At 46.6% G+C, this 23,634-nt stretch overlaps 1 protein-coding gene across 1 annotated transcript; it reads right to left on the bottom strand.

Moving 5' to 3' along the window:
* Positions 1-453: 453 nt before the first annotated feature.
* On the bottom strand, positions 454-3,633 carry LOC148517593 (uncharacterized). Its single transcript, XM_088478396.1, has 2 exons — positions 3,628-3,633; positions 454-1,461 (listed from the first exon to the last, which is right to left on the bottom strand). Exons 1-2 carry the CDS (start codon positions 3,631-3,633, stop codon positions 454-456), a joined length of 1,014 nt encoding a protein of 337 aa, XP_088334522.1.
* Between the last annotated feature and the right edge of the window lie 20,001 nt (positions 3,634-23,634).

Here is a 23,634-nt window from a genome sequence, read left to right as displayed (position 1 = left end):
TCTGATGACCTTGAAGCACCCCGATAGTCTTCTGTATGATTCTTCGCTCCCCGGTGACCAACTGAGACAATTCACTCCTTAGTGTGGCCAATAGCTCCTCCGGACATTGCTGTAAGACGTTCATTCCTAGAATCACCGGTGCTACTTTAGCTTCACTGCTCTCAGTGATCAGACATCCCTGTAGTGGAAGGAGGGTTTCTCCGATCTGCATATTAGCCTCCCAGTACCCCACGCAGGAGATCCCCAGTCCGTTACTAGCAATTAGTTGCAGCCATGAGGGAGGTGGCATCAGCAACTGCCCCTCCTTCCAATAGCGTTGAAAAGCAGGTAGCTGTATGGTGGTGATTTGGGATCATGTGTCTAACATGGCCAAAACTTCCACGCCGTTTATGACAATTGGGATTGTCGGATACGTCCCGACATACCGGGGCCACCAATCTTCAGGATTCGGGTCTACTCCTGTTCTCCCCGAGGCTTGACCCCGACCCTCGGGGTGTTGCAGTTTAACGTCTCCTCTTGCCTGCAGTGTCTCTCCACATGACCTGCCTCCTGGCACTGCCTGCAGATGGGATGGCCTTGAGCATCAAACCGATCTGTTGATCTTCTCCCTTGTCCCCGGGGTGGTTCCCACCAGTCATCAGCCCTTTGTCTTCTTGGCCGCCACCGCGGCTCTTCATAATCTGCCGGTTGGGATTGAGCTAGGCTATGCACCTCCCTACGTATCTCTGCCATTCCCAATGTCATTTCTTCCATCTGTTTCCTCAACAGTTGTATTGGGTCAGGGGATGGCAGCTGCAGCCCAAGGGAGGTGGGGTTGGTTTCTTTTGGTGCCTGACATGCATTCCATAAGCCAGCTTCTGCCGAGTAGGACTGACTTGGTAATTCTGGGAATTCCGTATTATGCTCTTCGACCGTGCCCAACATTTTGATAGCCGCTTCTTTAAAGTCTAAGAAAGTATGCGTCGGAAGTTGTAGTCGCAGTAGTCGCAGTTGAACTCGTGTTCCTTCTCTGTTAACTCCTTCTATCAATTGGGTGACCAAGGTCTCATCCGGGTTCCTGACTTCTTCCTGATCGACAGCCTGGATTGCCCTCAAGGCCTCCTGCAGGGTGAGGGCGTAGTCACGCAGACTCTCCCCAGGTTTTTGTTTACAAACATATAACCTCATTTTCAAGGTGGATAAGGTACAGGCATCAAAAGTGGTCGCCAGTCGTTTAAGGACTTGTTCTACGTTCTGTTTTTCTCTGGTGGGCCAGGACGTCACTTCCCTGAGTGCCGAATTCTTCAATTGCCCAATGAGTATCTCGACCTGCTGCTGATCATTTAGCGGGTACAAACGGAACATAGAGGTCATCTTCCTTTTAAACTCGGTGAGAGTGCTTCCTTCTGTGCCATGGTCCTCACCAGAATACGTGGGGAGCCACGGGGCTCCGAAGTAATAGGGGAGCATGATAGGATTGATCTGTGCCACAGGTGGGTTGATCGGTGCTCCTGCGCCAGCAGGCGGTACTGCCTGGGCTGGTGGATCGGTCGACATGGCTCGTCTATACTTCCAACCTTCTCACTTTGGACTCCATTAATCCTGTTCGTGACGCCAGTTGTGGTAACCTTGACTTTATGTGGTAAGTAAAGAGTTTACCTTGTGTGTTGTGGTTCAATCTTCACTCGACTTACGGAGAGGTGAGAGTAATGGAAGCACATGAAGGGGTGACGAGGCAGCTTGTGGTTTTTATTTTGTGAACACAGGTTTATTAGAGAGTCGGCAGGGCACTTGCATAAATAACACTCCGTATTCAATGAGGCAGCCTTTGTATTGCATCAGTGGGGAAAACATCAATAATGAGATTACACATAAAAACAATGGCATTTGCACGGCACCATACGGATTGGTGTAATAATACTTCGGCAGTATGACCATACAATGTAAGGCAACTTTTACATTACTATTCACAGTTAAATTCAGTATTGAGCATACATTCTTATCTCAAACGGTTGCACACTACAAGAAAACAATTCAGCAATGATGTCAGTACTAAACTAACAGTTTCAATGTCCAGATGACCTTAAACACAAAACACTGTATTCCTACCAGTCTTCACTGCTGCAGCTGGTGGAGCTCTTATAGATCAGTTTAAGTTGACCACGGTACTAGTCCCACTTAGTGTAACGTTTGTTAGTATTAAATCTGGGAGGGAAGAATCGCCAATGTGTATATGGAAGTCCTGTACACAGTACAGCAATTCAGTCACTGAATGTTAATTCCACTTTTCTCTCTATAGGCACATTCAATTCTCAGGCAATCAGAAGGTTATTCAATATTCCTAGACAACTGTTACTGTAAAGTGTCCCGCAGTTCTATCCCAGGTTGAAGGGCTATATTATCTCCTTTAAGTAGTGTATTCCAGCTTTCAAGTATCAAAGAATCACTGTGCTGTGAAATAGGACAGTCTTGGTGTGATCCGGAAAGCATGCAGGGTAAATAGTGGTGAGCTTGGTCAGTGAAGCAGATAACTCCTATATCATAAAAGTGAAAGTAACACTGAGGTTCTGCTATTTGCAACAAGGTATGAGAAAGTCCAGTACTACTGAGTGTCAGTGCAGCTCTGCCTGTGGTGCAATCAATCTTCCACTCACCACTCCTGTAGTTACCTCTGGTGCAAGGCTATGTAACTTCTCCACTGCTGGAGCTGTATGTCTACACTGCAGTTAATCGGTGGCCATCTTGTGGTTGGCAGCATGGCAACTCAAAGCAAGTGTTGCTGCTGGCCTGCGGCCATCTTGTGGTTGGCAGAAAAAGTTATAAATCACAATAGGACAGCGCCTTCTCTTATAAGTAGTATAACTGAAATGAGGGTGCTTTGAAGTTACCCTATGATGGCTGCTGCTGTGGTATGGGGCAGGGAGGATGATTACCCTGTACTGCGTGTTGCCACTGTGGCTGTGTACCTCCACGAGCGGCTCTTGCTGCTGCGCTGGACGCCTTAATGGTGTGCTGCTCTTGGTCCCAACTTCCCACTGCTGTGGCTCACCTGACCCGGTCTATCTTCCGCGGGTCCCCGGCGTCCACGCTCCCAGCTCGGCTGCTCCACACTCCTCTAGAGCTTTGCAGCTTGGCGGTCTCTGCCCGCTGTCCTCGTGCTGCACGCCACACTTCTCCTCAGCTACTGGCACGCCCTCTATAATTCACCCTCTTCTTCGCGGGCACCTGACCACACCCACCGCTTGAGAGACAGGACAGGCTCATCCAATCAGCACCAGCTGTCCCCTTGCTTCACACGTGCTGGGGAGATATGTATTAACTCCTTCCTTGCCCAAGGTGGTATTAACCCCTCACAGTCCTAGGGGTGTCCGTTTCATGGGTGTCACACATACACATGCGGAGAATGCAACAATCCGCCGATTGCGTGCATAATTGCAGTTCCGATCACTGCTGAATCAGGCCCTTAGTTACCAGCTACCTGCATTTACAAAGTGTGTCTTTATCTGACTCAGGGCCTGATTCAGCAAGGATCGCTGTTCTGCTTATACGCACGCAGCGCAGTTGCTAATATCAGCGGTGATATGTAAATGTTTGCATTCGCATTGCGATCGCAGCCTAACATAAAGATGCCAACTTCCCCTTACTCACATCCATACACTTGGGCAACACACCGAAACAATCGGTAACATCGGACCCATATGCACAGTTAAGGCAGGTCAGACCTCACTCAGGAATTGCTTACTTCAGCGCACATTACGAAGCCTCAGGCTGCGTATGGTTTAGCAGTGGCTGATATAAGCACGCCCCTGCAACCCCGTCCCAATGCACTGGCATGCCTGCGTTCGGCCAAACACCCCCCCCCCATCGCCACCTACAAACGGCACTTCCTGTCAATCACTCTGCCATGGGTCTGCGTATCCTCTGTAGTCGCAGTACCAATCTCAATAGCTAGTTCGCGCACTGCGATGCATGCGCAGAATGCAACAATCGGCTGATTGCATGCGTATAAGTAACTGCAATCCTTGATGAATCAGGCCTTCAGTCTGCAATTACCTGCACTTACTAGTACATACTGCAGTTGACTCAATTTCGAGCTAACTGCATTGCAAGTGCATTCTGCATCCTATTTAGTTGAGATGAGCGGGTCCGGTTCTCCCTACAAATGTTGAGAAATGAAATAAATCCCAAGGAGAGTCCAAGCGGGGTAAGTCATTTTGCAATGACTTCCTGAGTTTTTTTAAAAGGTTGTTTGTGGTATGCCTCTTAGTGAAGCCGGTGATACACAGAGTAACCTGCCGCTGAATGAGCTGCTATTTCTTAGATGCTGCTGCTGCTGTTGGTGCCGCTGATGGCAATACACCTACCCAGTGGGCTGTTACTTTCATGTAATGTTGCGTTTGCAGTTTATAAAACTGCCATCCTGTCTGCCACTGCTCTGTGACAAATATTTCATAGATGTCCTATATTTTTTTAAACTGCCATGCTTTTGTGCCGCTGCTCTGACGCTTCAATTTTTTTTGTTTCATATTGTATTTATTTCAGCTAAAATCCCAAATAGGTATACTAATGTGGAAAGCCATGCTGGGATCAAGTGGCTGATCCCAGCAACAGTGGCCAGTGAGGATGATGTGTCTGACACCTCCGTAGCCGGCGCTAAGACAGTGAGTTTGTCCCCAGTGTTGGCGGTGCAGAAGCGGCAGGTTCCTGGTGAAGGGACCACCTGGTCTTTTTCACCAGTGCCGGTGGTAAAGTGGCGGCGAGTGAAGCTCGGCTCCTTGAAGCGGCATCGGGTCCATAGGGTGTTGAGCTCGGGCCACGAGCCAAGTCCAGCAGCCTATAGGAGGCAGATGCAACGTGCCAATAACGCCTCACCGCGTCATAGCCACGCACACTCGTGCCTTCTTATAATAGACGCCGCAGAGCGGGAAGAGTCAGTCCAACAGCGAAGAGTGAGGAGAGAAGACCTCCTAAAGAAAAGAAGAGTGAAGCCGTGGCAAGAGTTCCTGCGGCTGCGGAAGAGGCCAGAAGACGACACTGTCAAGAAGGAAGATAGGAGGCACCGGATGGAGGAAGAAAAGAAGAGGTGGTGCCGCTGGCTAGGACGGGCCAGTGGGAGAAGAATGCGGCTGAGGACCGGAGAGGACTGCGGGGGTGGAAAGTGAAAGAGCTGACGAAGCTCTCCTCCGCAGCCTCTTCCACCATTCAGGTAGGCCCTCCATGAGGCCTACCATTAACCCCTCCCAAGACCACCAGGGTTGTCGGGCACTAGGCCCATGGGGTAAATTCAGGCAATAGGCTTGTGGGCATATAGGCGGGCACTAGTACCGGGTGCCATAGGGGGCAATAGGCCCTTTAGATTATAAATTAACCCCTTTTAGGAGTGAGTGACATGGGTGTTAGACCCAGTTCACTAAAAGTGCAAATAGGCGGGCCAACCTACATATTAAGTGGCATGGGCATTAGGCCCAGGCCATTAAGTAAGCACCTCCATTAGGCAGGCCCATAGGCCTGAAGCCTCATAAAAATAAAAGGGGATTCTGGGCAGTAGGCCCAAGTCCCTCCTGTGCCCTGCAGTAGGCAGGCATAAAGCCTGAACCCCCGGTAAGACCCTGGGCGCTAGGCCCAGGGCGCTGAGTTTGTTCAGTGGGTCTGTGCAATAGGCCCAGATCACTGGGATAATAAGTAGGTATCCCCTGCATAAATGTGCAAGAGAGTTGTGAGTTGCTGTATAGCACTAACCCTCATTGGTACCCCGTGGAGAGCTGTCAGGCTCCCACGGAAATTACGTGTTTCTCAGTCACATAGGTGAGGAGCTGACCAGCTCTAGTTAAGCAGGATTAAAAGGGTAGCACATAAGTTATTGGTCTGTGGATATCTTGGAATTGTATAAATCTGTCCTTACTATGTATATGGAATGTTGTGCCGTGCAGAGTAATTAATGTAGCCCTGTTACCAACTATTGCATTTGCAGATTGTATTACACCACACACATAGTTTGTTAGGCCGGTGAGTTAGGGCCAGTATTAATGTAGATAGGTGTATTAGTGTCACACACTGCTAGAGCAGGAAAGGGCCCTGCATGGCGTATTATTCTCTCCCCTACAGGGATCTGTGTGTGGGATCGAGCGGGACGAAACCCAAGGGTACTACCGGTGAGAACCTTTGTATCTGTCTGTTTTTTGCTGTCGGTTTGTTTCTGCCTATCCTCCTTTCTTCCGGAGCATACAGTGGACTCTGGTGCAAGGTTGAGTCTTCACCTGGTGCGCGAGTACCTATAGGTGAAATTCAGGATCTGAGGCCAAAAGTGCCAGTGATGATCCTCATTTAAATACGAATCTTTTGTGTAGTCCTTGGTATGGTAGGGCGTGTCGGTCGGTGTTGAGGAAGGATGGTTCTCACGTCATCTCCTTCCGCCTAGGTGTCGAAGCCGGATAATTGGCTGAGACAGGATCGGTTTAAAATTAAATCTACACGATGCCATTTTGCCAATGGCAATGAGACGCCATTTTGCGACTGGCCGCCCAGAGCCATTTTAGTGACTCTCGCCCATTATAATTACATACGGCGATGCTATTATTTAGTGACGTGCGATTCCCAAGCAATAGAAAGAAGTTAAAAGTCCTCACTGTCACAGTTGGTGCTAGTGAGTTACCTGTCTCAGGTGATGAACTGGAAACACTGGAGGCCGGCTGGACTGGAACCATGGATAACATGAATAGCTCTTTTAATATAAGAAGTGGGTAGCAGTGAGAACTGCCTTTGGTGATGAGTGACTAGAACTGGAAACTTGAAGCGTTGGAGTGAGACCAGAAGGAACTTGGAGGGACCGGACTGGGACTGGCAGGTAGGCTGGCTGAGCTGGTCGGGGTACCAGTAGATGAGCTTGCAGACGGATGGTAGCATGGAAGCTACTTGTTGTGGCTTGGGAAGTCATGGGTAGATGGTAACTGGGTGGCTACGTGGAGCGGCTGGATAGCCATGGCTAGATGCTGGTAGCTGGGTGGCTACGTGGAGTGGCCGGATAGCTGTGGGTAGACGCTGGTAGCTGGGTGGCTATGTGGAGCGGCCGGATAGCCGTGGGTAGACGCTGGTAGCTGGGTGGCTACGTGGGGCGGCCGGATAGCCGTGGGTAGATGCTAGTAGCTGGGTGGCTACGTGGAGCGGCTGGATAGCCATGGGTAGACGCTGGTAGCTGGGTGGCTATGTGGAGTGGCTGGATAGCCATGGGTAGAAATGGTAGCGTGGAAGCTACTTGGTGCGGCCTGGGAGCCGTGTGGAGAAGCTGGTAGCGTGGAAGCTACTTGGAGCGGCCTGGGAGCCGTAGGTGAGAGATGGTAGTGTGGAAGCTACTTGGTGCGGCCTGGGAGCCGTGGGTGTGAGATGGTAGCGTGGAAGCTACTTGAAGCGGCCTGGGAGCCGTAGGTGAGAGATGGTAGCGTGGAAGCTACTTGGTGCGGCCTGGGAGCCGTGGGTGAGAGATTGTAGCGTGGAAGCTACTTGGAGTGGCCTGGGAGCCGTAGGTGAGAGGTAGTAGTGTGGAAGCTACTTGGTGCGGCCTGGGAGCCGTAGGTGAGAGATGGTAGCGTGGAAGCTACTTGGTGCGGCCTGGGAGCCATGGGTGAGAGATGGTAGCGTGGAAGCTACTTGGAGTGGCCTGGGAGCCGTAGGTGAGAGATGGTAGTGTGGAAGCTACTTGGTGTGGCCTGGGAGCCGTAGGTGAGAGACAGGTAGCATGGATAGCTGAACGCAGCAGGCTTACGGATAGCACTGGTCTAGGAACCAGCAGGAGCCTGGGACACACTGGTACTCAGAGGTACAGCTATAGCACAAGTTGTACACCACGGGATGTAATGAGATGTTCAAGCACTGAGTGCTATTAGAAGAGGATCTATATACCTAGAGTCTGGCAGCGATTGGTGGATACAGACAGGTGGTCTGGCAGTGGCATTCAGAGTGGAGCACAAGGCACAACATGCAGAGGGAGTAATCATCTCTGCAGCCCTTGAGAATCAGGACCACACCTGTGATTCCAATTAAGACTAGCAATGCTCACAGACAGGGCAGAGTCCAGGTGATTAATCAGTGTGGGGAGGAGAGCAGTCTGCACACACAGGGTTGTCACAGCCAGCATGATTCAGCCAGAGCAGATCTCCAAGGGGAATTACAAACACAGATCCATGGAGCAGCTGGCAGAGGTAAGTCTCAAAAGGTAAAAACTAGCCAGGATTGTGACACTCACCACATAAATACAGACAGTCACTAAAACATAAAATTATCAACCCTGCAAAACACGTACCATGGTGTACTCCACAAACACGTGGTCGCACAATGCTAACTAGCGTCTTTTCTCAATTCCCCAATACTTACACACTGCACACTTACATAAAAAGGGTTCCCTAGACATTAAAGTGTAATATTCAAGGTTTATTCCGTATTATTAATGTTGTGAAATAAATGTGATTTGATATCTAAGGTTTAGTACATGGTAAGCAGACGATGTTTGGTGTTGTACTGATCCACTGTGTCTTTGTACATTTCCGGTACCATCGGTGAGAAGATCGCAACATGTGTCTGCAAACTATGGACTATAGAGAGTTAAACATTAAAATGTAATTTGTAATGTAGCCAGCTTAGATTTATTATGCAGCGGGAAACAGGACACAAAGAGCTGTTGGAGGCTGGATTGTGTCCATTCGAATTGACTTATGAACTATACTGTTACAGAAGACCCAGGAAGAAGAACCAATGGAATCATGCCAAACTGTTCTATTGTATTGCCTATCTCTGTAAGAGTATATATGTGGGCTCTCTAAACCTGGATGCCAGTCTGCTTGCTTTGCTGTTGACGGAGGTTTCTATTTTGGTGCCGGTATCTGGGTCCAGAGCACGTGTGTATGTAACACCTGTACCTTGGGTCTGTATGATTTATTTGCGCTAATTGTATTTAGATCACAGCGTGTTACCATCTGTTTTTATATTGAATAATAACTTTTTGTGCTTTGGAACCACACTCAAAGTCTGAAAGCATTTATTTACTGTGCGACTCATAATGCTAAATAGCAACAATTTTAGAAGGTATAGACAGGCAGGAATCGATATAGGTCATCGTGTCCATGTCCTGTTTGGAATTCCAGGACCGTCTGATCAACATGCGGCCTGAAGGTGTGACGTCAGGTAAGCCACAAGGTTACACCTGCATGGCAGCAGGCACCACACCGCACACCTCTTACACTTTCAAAATACTCATGCCATTTTTCAACCTTGATTTGTAGATACTAACCTGGTGGGCTTGCTTTTCCTTGATCATAACAGCTATGTTTGGTCAGATGCCAGAGAGGTTTAGTACCAGACTTTTAAATCCCTCTGCCCCCTTCCTGTTTAGAGCTTCCATTTTGTGTGCTTCCACAGACAGCATCTCCTGCAATGCCCCTTTCATTTAAAAAAAAATTGCGGAACCACCAAAGAGCTCAACTGGGGCAAGGACTGATGTGAATGATTTCAATATTTTTTGTATTTTTTGTAAATTCTCCCCTTCTCCTCTCCTCCCTCATAAATTTCCTTTGGAATCAAAATATTAAATAAAATTTACTACGAGTCAACCCTTCCTTTCCGTGCCTTCAACTACATACATACTCCAACTCCCTCAGGCCTCTTTAATAATAAAAACATTTGTTTCAAGATGTGCCATGTTGGAAGTTGAAATACCAGCAGCTGCTGCAATCTTTCACATGCAGTTGCTGAATTCCAAAAATGTCCAAAAATATTTATGGCCACAGACAGCATCTCCTGCATGCCCCTTTAATTTTAAAAATTATTCTGAACCACCAAGTTGATTTTGTGGGCAAAACATGGGTCATATTATTCACCCATGCTCTCCCCTCCTTCCTCATAAATTTTAATCAAACCTTCCTTTGCCTGCCTTCAACTACATACATACTCCATCTACCTCAGGTCTCTTAAGTAATGAATACATATGTTTCCTTATGTGCCATGTTGGAAGTTGAATTGCCACGTGTTTGTGCCGCCCACTGCTGCCGCTTATCTTAGTCAGCCAGCTAGCTTGGTGCAACTTTTTGACCTAAACTGGATGAAAACAATATTGTGAGCTGTGAAGTCGTCACAATGTAATGGAAACAAGTGGAAATTAATGTTATTGAAGTTAATAATACTGTAGGAACAAAAAAAGTCCAGATCAAGTAGCAGTTTTTATCAATTTTTTTGGGTAAAAAAACAGATCCTAAACCAAAACACGGAAGGGCAGTTTTGGCAAAGCCAAATCCAGATCCAAAACACGAAGGAGATACAGATCCAAAACCAAAACACGGGGGTCGGTGCACATCTCTACTTTTTAGTCCACATTCATCTCAAGCATCTATAATCTGGGCTATACTTCACACCATTTCCAGCATGTGTCCCACTACACGTTAGTAGTGGATTGCTCATCATCCTACTCTCAGTAGTGTGCAGCATTCAAGTATATGCATCTCCTGCAGGCTGTCCCTTGTATTACAGGCCCTTCATTGTTGTCACATCTACAACCTCCCTATGCCATACCTATTGTGCTTATTGTACTCCATTAAGTATAATGCAATAGCAGGGGGGGGGGCAGCGTAGGGTCCCCCTGCCATAACGTTAACCAGACCCAAATTGGTAAGCCCAGAGCTGGAATACCCGATGACAACCAACCCTCTTCTCCACACTCCTGGGGGTATATATACTAAAGTCAGGCTTGCCTACTCTCCCGATTTGGCCGGGAGCCTCCCGAATATTGGGTGTTGCTCCCGGCCCCACAATTTAGAAAGGCAGGCAAGCCTCCTGAAACTCCAGTACCCTCCTGACCTCCCCCCAGAATACACTATAAAATCCCCGCAGTGGGGGGGGGGGGGCGGTGATGCAATTCTCTCTGAATCACGTCATCGTAGCCCCACCCTCTGCTTCATAGTGGGAAAATAACGGCATTGTGAAAAGGGGGCGGTGCCATGATGATGTGATCATGCGGCTCCACCCCCAACGTGTCACAGCTGTCCAGACACGCCCCCGCTGTTAGCCGACAATCAGCTCCCTCCTGGAGCTGATTGTAGAAACCCATAAGGAACGCACACTTTCGTAAATATACACCCTGGATTTTAGATTTGAACTCCTCTAAAATCTATTCTCTGCACATTTTCCTCCTCCTCTCCTGGAGAAGTCCGTAGAGGAGATGCAGGTAATCACTCTGGGGGTGAGACCAGGCTCTTTGTGTCATTAGCCCCTGTCTCGGTCACAGCATAATTTCAGCATACTGCGAATGAATGCGCCAAAGAAATAAATTGGCGATTGTGCATGCGCCAAATCAGACACCAGCAAAAGGATAGGGGGCCTGATTCCGAAATGTATGCTATAGCAACTGCATTCGCTCATGGATATCAGGAGCTAAAATATGCTGATACCTTCCAAACCACAGCCGAGCATAGGGATGCCCTCTGCTGCCTTCTCATATCAGTCTGATGGCGTGCAACAGCATAAACATTGGTACAATCAATGCACATTGGGCAGTCATGAAGCATATAAGTAAAGTCTGACCAGCCACAAACACTGCAGCTCTCCTGACACGCAGAGAGCTCTCATGCTGTGAAGGCGATCGCAATGGCTGATTTATGCACGCCCATGAAACAGCATTTAAACAGACAGACAGGCCTGTCTTTTTCTAAACACCCCGCCTTCCCGTTACCACTCCCAAATAATGACTACCTGTCCTTCACTTTGCAAGTGGTTCCCCTGTGCAGGCGTAATCGCATTGCAATCACTGCACATGCGCATTACAACTTGCACGTATGGCCAATATCAAACAATTGATCCATCTGCAAAATTATCGCCATTGCGTAAATCTCTGAATCAGATCAGGAATTCACTAGTGCATACGGATTGACCTGTCCTTTAATTGACCGCACTATGGGTCTCATTCTGACCCGCTCACAAGCGATGAGCGCTCGCAAGCGGGTCGATGTTGAGGCCCTGCGCACGCGCAGCGGCCGCACAACGCGTGCACAAGCCTCGGAGCGAGAGAGAAATTCTCTCGCTCCGGGGCTCAGTACAAAAGGGCCGGCTGTCGATGGTGATCGACAGCTCGCACTGTTTTGTAGGCGGGGTGGGGGGGTGGCTGGCCAAACGGAGGCATTCCTTCTGCCGTTTGGGGGCGGCCCCACTTGTGATGTCAGTGGTGAGCTTCCGGCTCTAGCCACCATATGTGCCACCATATGTAAGCCTACCTTGTCTCTGCAGGGATCATGCAGGCGACGGGGGCATAGTACTAGTGGGGGAGAGAAGGATATATGTAGGCTCAGATGTTGAGGTGTGGAGTGCCAGGAATGGGGGGGGCAAAGCATATTCTTGCACCTGGGCCCACCACTCTCTAGTTCCGCCACTGCATCTACTGCCCTACTAAGCTTTTCCCTCTGTGGTGGGGACAGCAGGATTGCGCCCAACAAGATGGGCTGTCCCACTAAAATTGGAATGGTAGGAGGATATGTGCCAAAGCCTGGTACACACTATACGATTTCTCAGACAATATGCACAATTTTGTCATATCGGAATGACATATCGTCCAAATCTTCTAGTGTGTACCCACTATGGGCCGTATTCAATTAGAGGTGAAAAGACGCTATCTGCGAAAAACATTCGCCAATGAGATGTTTTCACCACATTCCAAAGTATTGTCCTATTCAATTCCAGCATGTGCGAAAACTCCATAGGCAAAAACAGGACAAAAAGTTTCTCCACACAAAGGCAGTAGAAAAGATGTGCAAAATCCCTATTTTTAACTAAAAATGTGGGGACTTGGGCCCTGATTCAGAGCCGGACGCTCTGACAGGGCTGTCCCTCTAAGTTTTTAGCTGGACGCTCTGAATCAGGGCCGTCCCTCTTAGTTTTTAGAGCGGCCTCCTGGCTGCTCGTATAGCTGTGGGTGACCACCCACAGCTATAGCGAGCGGCCAAAAAGATGGGCTTGCGATGAGACCCTTGTGGTAGGGTCTCGTTGCCGCAAGCCCTGGAGTGCTTTCGGCTCTAGCAGAGCCGAGAGCACTCCCACTGACATCACTTGTGATGTCAGTGGGGCCGGCCCCAGATGGTAGGCGTTCCCATGGGAACGCCTCCGTCTGGGCAGCCACACCCCCGGCACGTTCCCCAAAGGGGGCGTGCTGTCACTCACCATCGACAGCACGCCCCCTTTGTAGCGAGACCCATAGCGACGGCTTGGCCATCGCTAACCGAGTCTCGCGCATTCGCACAACAGAGCCGACTCCCTCGTGCGCATGTGCACTTGGCCAACATCGACCCACTTGCGAGCGCTCAGCACTCGCGCGTGGGTCTGAATTAGGCCCTTGGTTCAGAACCCTAAAAAAAATTATCGAAATGCACCCCGAAAAACATGTAATTTTTGGGGCAAAAAAGGCAAAAGTGTTTGAAAATGGGTATAAAGAACTGGGTCTGGTATTCTGGAGTGCTGTATGGATGGGACAGGTGTTTTTAGGATTGCAGGTGGCTGTAGGTATTTTTGTTTACTTTTTTATAATGCACTTTATAGACACAAAAATATACTAGTCTAGTACCCATTTAAATGAACATTTAACTACAATAATTATTTTTCACAAAAGAAATAGCTTTTTATAATTTATCCACACTTATGCAAATAGCTTCAATTTAAGAAGCTAAAATACTTTTATTAGGTCTATTAATACTGTTCTATATTGATTTCCAGAGTCAGTTAGGCTTTTTATGGGGTACAGACCGATTTCCCCAAAATAAGCAGTAATTTTCACTAGTTTCGCCTTTCGCTGCATTCGCACCTCTGCGCTTTCGCCTGTTTTGGAATTGAATAGGGTAAAAAAAGCGGTAACACGCATTTTGAAAGTACACGTTAAATTTGCATACAAACAGGCGAATGAGGCAAAAAGATTGCAGTGGTGAAAACATTTAGCCGGCCTCGACTTTTCGTCCAGCCCTATGTCGGCTGTTGCATGCTCCCGTTTGGTCGTCAGCCACATCGTTAGGTCGTTCCTACATGCAGCTCAACCTGACGATGCGTCTGATGACCCCATGCAGCGGGATGTGCAGGGGCCGACATATCGGGCGGTCGGGCACCGGATCGTCTAATGTGTACCGGCCGCCCGATATGTCGGCCCATCGCCGGGGGAAAAGGTCGCCCGTCGTATCGCTGAATACACATATAGTATAATGTGTACCCAGCTTTAGTCATATCCTATCTGCATCTGACACTTACAGAAAGAGTTGCAGAACGCATTACATTTACCCAGGAACACATAGGGTAATTTATATTCCAAGCAATATCTGAAGGACTAGAAAAGTATCCATTCTTAACTCATTTTGTAAGAAACGAGGTAGAGCTTAACAAACAAAGGCCCTCATTCAGAGCCGCTCGTAAGCGGTCGTACGCTCGTAGTCATCCGATGTTGTCAAACCACGCATGCGTCGGTGTAACAGTGCGCATGTGCGTACGGCTGTTTGCGATAATTTTTCCAGTCGTTCGTCGAATAGTGAACAGGAAGTGACATGTCAAATGTGATTGACAGAACTGTCCGTTTTGGGGCGGTGACGGGGGTGGAGATGGGAAAACGCAGGCGTGTCGAGGCGTTTTTTGGGCATACATAAATTATCTGATGCGAACGGCCAATGTGAACGGAACAAGGGTTTCGTCACTGTCTGATCCACTTTCCATTCAAACTGCTCGCTCAGCTTGTGGTCTGGTATTCTCTACCGCAATGACGATGGTCTCTTCGTTCTTCCCGTGGCTCATCGATGGTTTCCCGATTGATCAATTGAGGCCTCAAAAACAATCAGTTTTGAATTGCAAAAAGGCTTGTAAGGTGAATAGCAAATAGCCATTTTTTTGTTGCAAACAAACATACGCAGGTGAACTACTCAGCTGATAATTTCTGGGTTACACAATCAATTAGCTTACAAATTTATTTTACATTTGCGTGTTTTTTTTTTTCAGGCAACAATATTGTACGCAGGTTGGTTGTTTTTCTTAATTTTTTAGGGGCCAAGAAAACAATCGTCCTTTTGTTTTTTGCTAAGTGTTAATTAAAACTCAGAAATTGTTTTTAACCCTTGGTTTATTTTTCCCTCAAAAATGTTTAGATTTCCGTTGTATTGTTTGTAATGTTGTTTGCGGGATTACCTTTTAACCAGTTTTTGAATAAATTAACAATAGAATTGTGCAGATTTTCTAAAAAAAATTTTTTATTTTTTTGTTTATTTCTAAACAAATTTTGGGGAAATAAAAAAAACTTGATAACGTAAAAACAAATAACAAATGATTTTCAAAACACACAAACAAAATAAGTGGCATTTAAAATCCACAAGCAAACACAATTAATAAAAAATTCACAAGAAAGGAGAGGGAGGTTTAGGGCATTAAGGAATATGGGGCAAACACAGAGAAGGATTGTGGGAAAATTAGCCAGTGCTGTCATCGCCTTTTGGCCCATTTGGCCGGGGTAGGAAGGGAGCCTGAACGGATCCGGGATGTCCTTCTGCTGGCCTGGCCAGAGGCAGATGTTGTGGCCTCTGGACTAGGCATAGGGCTAGGCACATTTGGAGGGATGGCTGTTGTTGTGCCAGAGGTGGAGGGTCCTGATGTGCCGGCAGGAAGGGAGGCCGTCTCCAACATGTGCTGGCGAACGAGCTGCTCCAGGGCATCCGCCCTGTGAGAAAAAAGAGAAAAGAGTAAAATTAAAATAGAGATATTTTACAAAACACATTTCTAAGTTGTTAACATCACAACATTTACCTGGGGCAACATGAGGAGCCGCAAAGTTGGGCATGTCGGTATCCATGTTCGACACGCCAAACACCTCCTCATCCTGCACATACCCCTGGGCCAGCTCCTCCAAATCTGTGAGCCTGGCCCTATCAGCCAGTTTTTGCTTAAGACGATATTTGAAGTCGCTCCATCTGTGGGGTAAAAAGTTGGCATTATTCCTGCAGTATTTGGACCTGTAAACACTTTTTACTAAAATGTAGTTTTTACGTACCGGCGTTTGACCTCCCGGGTTGAACGTTCACAATCACCCACCCTATTTACACCACTGGCTATGTCATCCCACATTTTCCATTTCTGGCTTGCACCCATATTCCTTGGTGCCTGTGGCAGGTTGTCATTGTACATTTGCACCAAAAGCTCCATCTCCTTTCTTGTGAATTGTGGCTGCCTTTTTTTTTGTTTAGTTGGCCTACTAGGCCCAGCAGCCTCTTCCATGGCATCCTCCACTCCTTTTTTTAAAAAGATTGTAAAAATTATAATGTCAAACATTACCCAAATTATTGTTAAACATAAACCTTTAGTCCCAAAAAGTCAAATACTTACCTGGCGCCTCTTGGCCTCTTGGACAGTGCTTTGCTGCTCTGTAGCCATTTTTGACTTTCAGGTCTCACTACAGCAGACCGATTGGGGTTTTCAGTGACGTTTTTATACATGCGTCAGCATTATTCGGCCGCATCATTGATTGTGCGCTCCTATTGTCCGTCCTTAATTTGAGCGGGAAAATAAAGACTATTTATGGCTTGGTGTGACTCGAGTCGAGGTGGCGGGTTATGAATGTTGGAGGTTTGGCGTAGGAGTTGATTGTTGGCGGTATTCGGAGTTTGAGGCCGTTTTCTACACTTGTGATTGTTTTGTTTGTTTTCTTACTTATTTAATTTCCGTTCGCTTTTTTTTTATTGTTTAGCTTTTTTTTGGAGTTTTTGAGTGTCTTTTTAAAAACCACCGTAAAAAATTATAGTAAATAGTTTACAAATGTTAGTACTTATTTTTAATTTTTTTCTTTTTACAGTTATTTTGGCATTGCCCCATTGAAGTTTTTGTACTTTGGGATATTTGTCTGTTTTTGGTAAGTGTTTTTAGTTTCATGAAGTTACAATTTCGATGTGTTGGTCTTCGCATATGTTTCGCAAAGTAATCTTGTTTTTTTTCCTGGACCAATCATGTCTTACCACTAAATATAGCGTACTCTTTTGCGAAATAATGTTTGAGTTGTTTTTAATTTAAAATGAACGTACTATTTAGCGCACTAATGTCTCCTTATTTAACTGTATAAATTGCGTACTATTTAGCGCACTAATGTTTCCTTATGTAAGTGTCAAAAATGCGTACTATTTAGCGCACTAATGGCTCCTTATGTAACTGTCAAAAAAGCGTACTATTTAGCGCACTAATGTCTCCTTATTTAACTGTATAAATTGCGTACTATTTAGCGCACTAATGTCTCCTTATTTAACTGTATAAATTGCACACTATTTAGCGCACTAATGTCTCCTTATTTAACTGTATAAATTGCGTACTACTTAGCGCACTAATGTCTCCTTATTTAACTGTATAAATTGCATACTATTTAGCGCACTAATGTCTCCTTATGTAACTGTCAAAAAAGTGTACTATTTAGCGCACTAATGACTCCTTATTTTACTGTAAAAAAGCGTACTATTTAGCGCACTAATGTGTTTTTATTTTTCATTGTAAAATCATGTTTTACCACTAAATGTAGCATGCGATTTTCCAAACTAATGTGTGCTCCATTCTCTATTTTTTACCAAAAAAAATGTGTTTACAATCCAAGTTTTAAAAAAAAAAAAGCTAAAAATATTTTCTACTTTTGAAATGTAGGTTGTTCTACTCATGACAAGACCCCGGCCTGTATGCATCTTTGGATTTCTTAGAAAAGATAAGTATATTTTTCTTTACACATTTGTCTAAAACAATAACTACCTGGCTTACTATTTCAAGTTGATGTTGGTCGTATTATATTGGCCATGGTTCCAGAACCCGACCAACCTCAACTTCGTCCCAGGTGTAGGCCTCGTAGGCATGCAAGACCCCAGATATATAGAACACGTGTCACCCTTTTTGGAATGCCAGATGATGAGGTTTTAAGACGATACCGTCTTCCTCCCCAAATCATCCTAGACACTCTCTCATTAATAGAGAGTGATCTTGAACGGCAAATTGACAGTCCTACAGCAATACCACCACTTACGCAATTAATGTCAGTGTTACATTTCTGTGCCTCAGGATCCTTTCAAACCACTGAGGGCAGTGATGGAGGCCATTTTTAAACACCTCCATCATTTTATTACAATGCCATTGGATATGGGTTCCCTTAGTGTGGCGAAGGCCAATTTTTACCAAATAGCTGGCTTCCCACACATCATAGGGGTTGTGGATGGCACTCAAATACCACTTCAGCCTCCAGCAAGGCTGGAGGCTATTTTTCGGAACCGCAAACACTTTCATTCACTGAATGTAATGGTGGTAAGTGATGCCTCCCTCCAGATCCTGTCCCTGAATGCCAAATTCCCCGGAAGTGCACATGATTCCTTCGTCATCTGGCAATCGGGGATTTGGCACAAATTAGACAACCTACAAGCTGGTGATGCGTGGCTTCTGGGTAAGTTGACACCTTCTGTTGCAACCAATGTAAAGCTTGTTACACAATGGTCCTGATGTTTGTTTTTGTTTTCTCACAGGAGACAGTGGTTACCCTTGCACACCCTGGCTGCTCACTCCTTATTTGGCTCCCACACCAGGGCCACAAAGTGAGTATAATTCCGCACTTACAGCCACCAGGCAGGTGGTGGAGCGCTGTATCGGCCTTTTAAAAGGCCGATTCAGATGCCTCCACCACTCTGGTGGCGAGCTCATGTATTTGCCGGATATGGTTTCGAAAATTGTGGTCCTGTGTGGGATATTTCACAACATCGCCATAAGGAGTGGTGTCCCAATGCAGCCAGAGGATGCCTTGCCTGAGGATGGCCCCCCCGAGGTTGGTCGGAGGTCAGTATGTGGGGGATCCATACGCGATGATGTGGTGGCCAGATTTTTAGGTATTGTTCAAAATTTTGTTAATTGACACAATGTAGATATGTAAGATTTTAATGGCCAATTTTGATTATTTTTTTTTCTTTTATTCCATAAAATTACCCGAAAAAACGATGCCTACTACCTGATCCTAAAATTTGACTTCATGTGGCCACATTGGATATAACTTCTGGAACAATGATTTCTCACCTCATTTGTGGATTCATGTTGGCATGCTACTTCTTCAAACAGTTCTTGATTGTTGTTGTTATTTTGTTATTTTTGGTGTTGGTTGTATTTTTGAGTGTGTTTTCACTGTGTGAATTGATTGTGACAATTCACTTTGTGTTTATTATTTGTGTGGAATACATTTTTGGTTAACATGAAAAAAACATTTCCTTGGTAAATTACAAGCAAGTGTTACCTGGTCCAAAAAAGGCAAACTTGCCTAATGGCTAATCCTGTAATCTGTTAAATTGTAAAGTATTTTACCATGCTTTGTGGCTAAAAACAAACACCAAAGGTATTATGGTGAATCAGTATGTTTCCTAATCTAGGCCTAAGCAGGTTTGATTTAATATTTACATTAACCACCAAAAAAAAAAAAATTGCTGGTAATTCTACAAACCTATTGGTATTGTTAGGTGTTTAATGTGCCAGCTTACATACTTACTTGAGCTTTCTATAATCTAATTTCCATTACTTCCAAAAACATGCTCCAATAGTCGACTTATGTAAGGTTAAACAATCTAATATTTACAGACAAGGAATGAGACTTTAATAAATCAAAATATATTTTATTTTTTTGAACATTTTTATGGGGAAAAAACAAAAAAATTAGTGGCGCAGGAGCGCCACATGTGATCCAGGACTACAAGCATGCCTACAACATGGCCCCTCAACCTGTGCAAGCCATCCTGCATTTCTTGCATCCGCCTCTGGTCCTCTGTGGGTTAAAAAAATGTGTGGATTACTAAACTGACACCTTAATTTATATGTTACCAAACAACTTACAAATCAGACTATACTTTAAAAAAAGAGAAACAAATCCCAAAAAAAACAAAGTAATGGCAAACGCAAAGATTGTATAAATAAAAATGTAAAAAATTACACATAAATATACAATAAAAAAAAAGGACAAGTACGCCAAAAAACTATAGTTGTTGGTTCAGTAAACAAGAAAGACACAAGTATGAGTGTTTGGACATGTGTGATATGTGTAAGGGGAAAATATCCTAGACATTGTTTGGCAAAGATATATATCCAAAACATTAGAAATACTTAACAAATTGGAAATGCACAGGAAAAAGGACAACATCACCCAAAAACAAAAAAATGCAAAAGCAACCATAGTTTAAAAGGGAAACATACCGGTCAGAATGATGACTGGTCCTGGAGCCCCGACATCGTCCTCCTCTGAGGTGGGCCAGTGCTGGTCGGATGGAGGAGGGGTGATTTGGCTTGGTGTGGAGAGGGAGGAAAAGAGAGGGGTGGGTGGAGGGGAGGGTGATGAAAAGAGAGGGGGGGTGGAGGGGAGGGTGAATTTTGAGGGATGGGAATATTATGAGAGGGAGGGGCATCCCGGTCTGGGGTGGAGGGGGAATTTGGGGAAGGTTGGGGAGAGGTGGTTTGGGTTGGAGTGGGGGATAGGGGACGAGGCCGACGTCATTGACGTAGTAGACGTCGTAGTCTGCGCTCAGCCCCTAAATGATGGATCAAAATTTTTATGATTAATTTTTTTTTTTTTTTTTTAAATTAACCCCAAAAAAAAAAAAAAAAAAAAGCGCAATACGGAAAACATGCACACGCAGGTATGTCCTAAATAAAGAAACAGGGCTAGACGGAAAACAGGCACATGCAGGTATGTCCTAAATAAAGAAACAGGGCTAGACAGAAAACAGGCACACACAGGTATGCTTCCATTTACAATGTTTAAAAAATACACTTACTTTCGCTAATTTGCTGACGCAAATTGGCCAAAAGGCGAGGGGATCTGCGGTGGAGATCGGACCAGCGCCTTTCTAGCTGGCCGATATTGCACCTCCGCATAGGCGAGCCGCTTGCGGAGGTTAGTGATGGGGTCCGGAGGCTCCGTGATTCTCCGGTCCATCACATCTGTGAGGACCAGGAGTTCTCTGCGAGTAAATGCTGCGGCTCTCATGATGGCAATGATTTTTTCAACACAAACAGTTTTAATAAAGGTCCCAGAAAAAATTTGATTGGCTAATGTACTTTGAAAATTAACAGAAAGCATTGTATTGGTTATTGTATGAGTCATGTGACCTACACCCTCACAAATATAATGTGCGTTATGCTAGGCTTGATGTAGTGACATGCGTAAGCTAATTTAAATATTATTAATAAAGATGAAAAATCTGCATATAAACTAACGCAAAACAATAGTAGTATTCAAACAAACTTTAAAATTTGATAAACCATCCCCTTGATACAAACGTACGTATTCTGCGGAAGGAATGACATACACGAACAATAATAAAGTTTATTGACAGTGAAAAAAAAAAAAGATTGCAAAGATGTGAATACCAATTAAGCTAATGAATATACTGATTGCTATTAATCGATTCTAGTATGTTGGCAGAATGAAATAGCAGGCAATCGAAAACTGACAGGCCCACTTCCGGATTTGACTTGTGCGAGCGTTCCCTGCAACCAAAGAGGAGACAGACGGTCGCTATTTAGAACGTTTGCTAGCTAGAGGAGGGGTTGGGAGACTATGGTTCGGAAGATTAGCTGCGAGCGAACATACGAGCTAGTGCTTGAATTTACATTTTTTAGCTCGTACGCCGAACGAACGAACGGCCACTCGCATCCGGCTCTGAATCAGGCCCAAATTACGGTCCTCACTCGTCCATCACAATATTGAAGGGTGATGTCTTACTCCTAGCAGTCTAGAAGTTACTTTCTGTTTCTGAGAGGTGAGTGGTTTTACAATCTATTGTTGTGTAAAGCATGGATGCTAGTTGTCACACGCCAGCCTGGAGACCCCAGAATCAGACCCCGTCGCTTACCTGTGCGGGCGCTGACCCGCGCTGTCTTCCGGCTCCCGCGCTGTACGCTCCTTCCTCTTCTCCCAAGGCAGTCTCCGCTGTTGTCCTCTGGAGGGTCCCGCTGCTGTGCTGCTCCCACGCCGGCTCCTGCTGACCGCTGGTCCCCGCTGACTACCTCCAGGAAGCGCTGTCCTCCGGTCCATGGGCGCGGCCATCTTGGATTGCCCATGTGACCCCACTACCAGCAATGAGGAGCCTTCTCCTTCTCTCTCAGCCTGTCAGCTCCCAGTGTCCACTATAAAAGGATCCCCAATGCTCACACAAGATGCCAGTGCAACTAGTTTCTTAGTTTAGCTAAGCAAGCCTTCCCACTGCGCTCCAGCCGCTCCACGTAGCCGCTCAGCTACCAACGTCTACCCACGGCTAACCAGCCGCTCCATGTAGCCGCTCAGCTACCAACGTCTACCCACGGCTAACCAGCCGCTCCACGTAGCCACTCAGCTACCAACGTCTACCCACGGCTAACCAGCCGCTCCACGTAGCCGCTCAGCTACCAACGTCTACCCACGGCTAACCAGCTGCTCCACGTAGCCGCTCAGCTACCAACGTCTACCCACGGCTATCCAGCCGCTCCACGTAGCCGCTCAGCTACCAACGTCTACCCACGGCTATCCAGCCGCTCCACGTAGCCCCTCAGCTACCAACGTCTACCCACGGCTATCCAGCCGCTCCACGTAGCCACTCAGCTACCAACGTCTACCCACGGCTATCCAGCCGCTCCACGTAGCCACTCAGCTACCAACATCTACCCACGGCTATCCAGCCGCTCCACGTAGCCACTCAGCTACCAACATCTACCCACGGCTATCCAGCCGCTCCACGTAGCCACTCAGCCACCAACGTCTACCCACAGCTCTCCAGCCGCTCCACGTAGCCACTCAGCCACCAACGTCTACCCACGGCTATCCAGCCGCTCCACATAGCCACTCAGCTACCACCATCTACCCATGGCTATCCAGCCGCTCCACATAGCCACTCAGCTACCAACGTCTACCCACGGCTATCCAGCCGCTCCATGTAGCCACTCAGCTACCAACGTCTACCCACGGCTATCCAGCCGCTCCACATAGCCACTCAGCCACCAACGTCTACCGACAGCTATCCAGCTGCTCCACGTAGCCACTCAGCCACCAACGTCTACCCACGGCTATCCAGCCGCTCCACGTAGCCACTCAGCTACCAACGTCTACCCTCGGCTATCCAGCCACTCCACGTAGCTTCCTAGCTACCTCGTTACTGCCGCATTCCTCAAACTCCTGTCAGTTCACTTCACCCTCTCATGCGGAGAAACTTCATTAAGCCAAGTCTCCTCCAGCGAGCGTCTGCGCCAAGTAATACAGATCCAAGGCCCAGTCCGGGAACACAGCTCCTAAATTCCACGCTTGTGACAGTTTGCACTGGCCAGATGGACTCGGCAAGTGGTCAAGGATCTGGGATAGAAGCCTCGCAGGATGTACTATCCCATCTGGAAAGACAGGAGACCTCTCAGGCTCAGCTGATCCAGTTTATCCAAGATATGTCGTCACGCCTGGACAACATTCAGTCCTTACTGGCTCATCCCGCTCCCGCTGGCTCCCAAGCCGCCTCTCCTCCTGTGGTGTCACCTGCTCCTCCGGTTCTACCTCCTGCTCGTCTTCAGCTCTCCCCTCCGAGCAAGTTCGATGGCAACCCCAAATTATGCAGGGTTTTTTTAAACCAATGCGAAATCCAATTCAAGCTACAATCCGCCAAC

This window comes from Taudactylus pleione, unplaced genomic scaffold (genome assembly GCF_031769625.1).
Source record: "Taudactylus pleione unplaced genomic scaffold, aTauple2 ptg000214l, whole genome shotgun sequence".
Classification (NCBI taxonomy): Eukaryota; Metazoa; Chordata; class Amphibia; order Anura; family Myobatrachidae; genus Taudactylus; species Taudactylus pleione.
The sequence above is the reverse complement of the archived record's forward strand: the minus strand, read 5'-3'. Positions and strand labels throughout refer to the sequence as shown.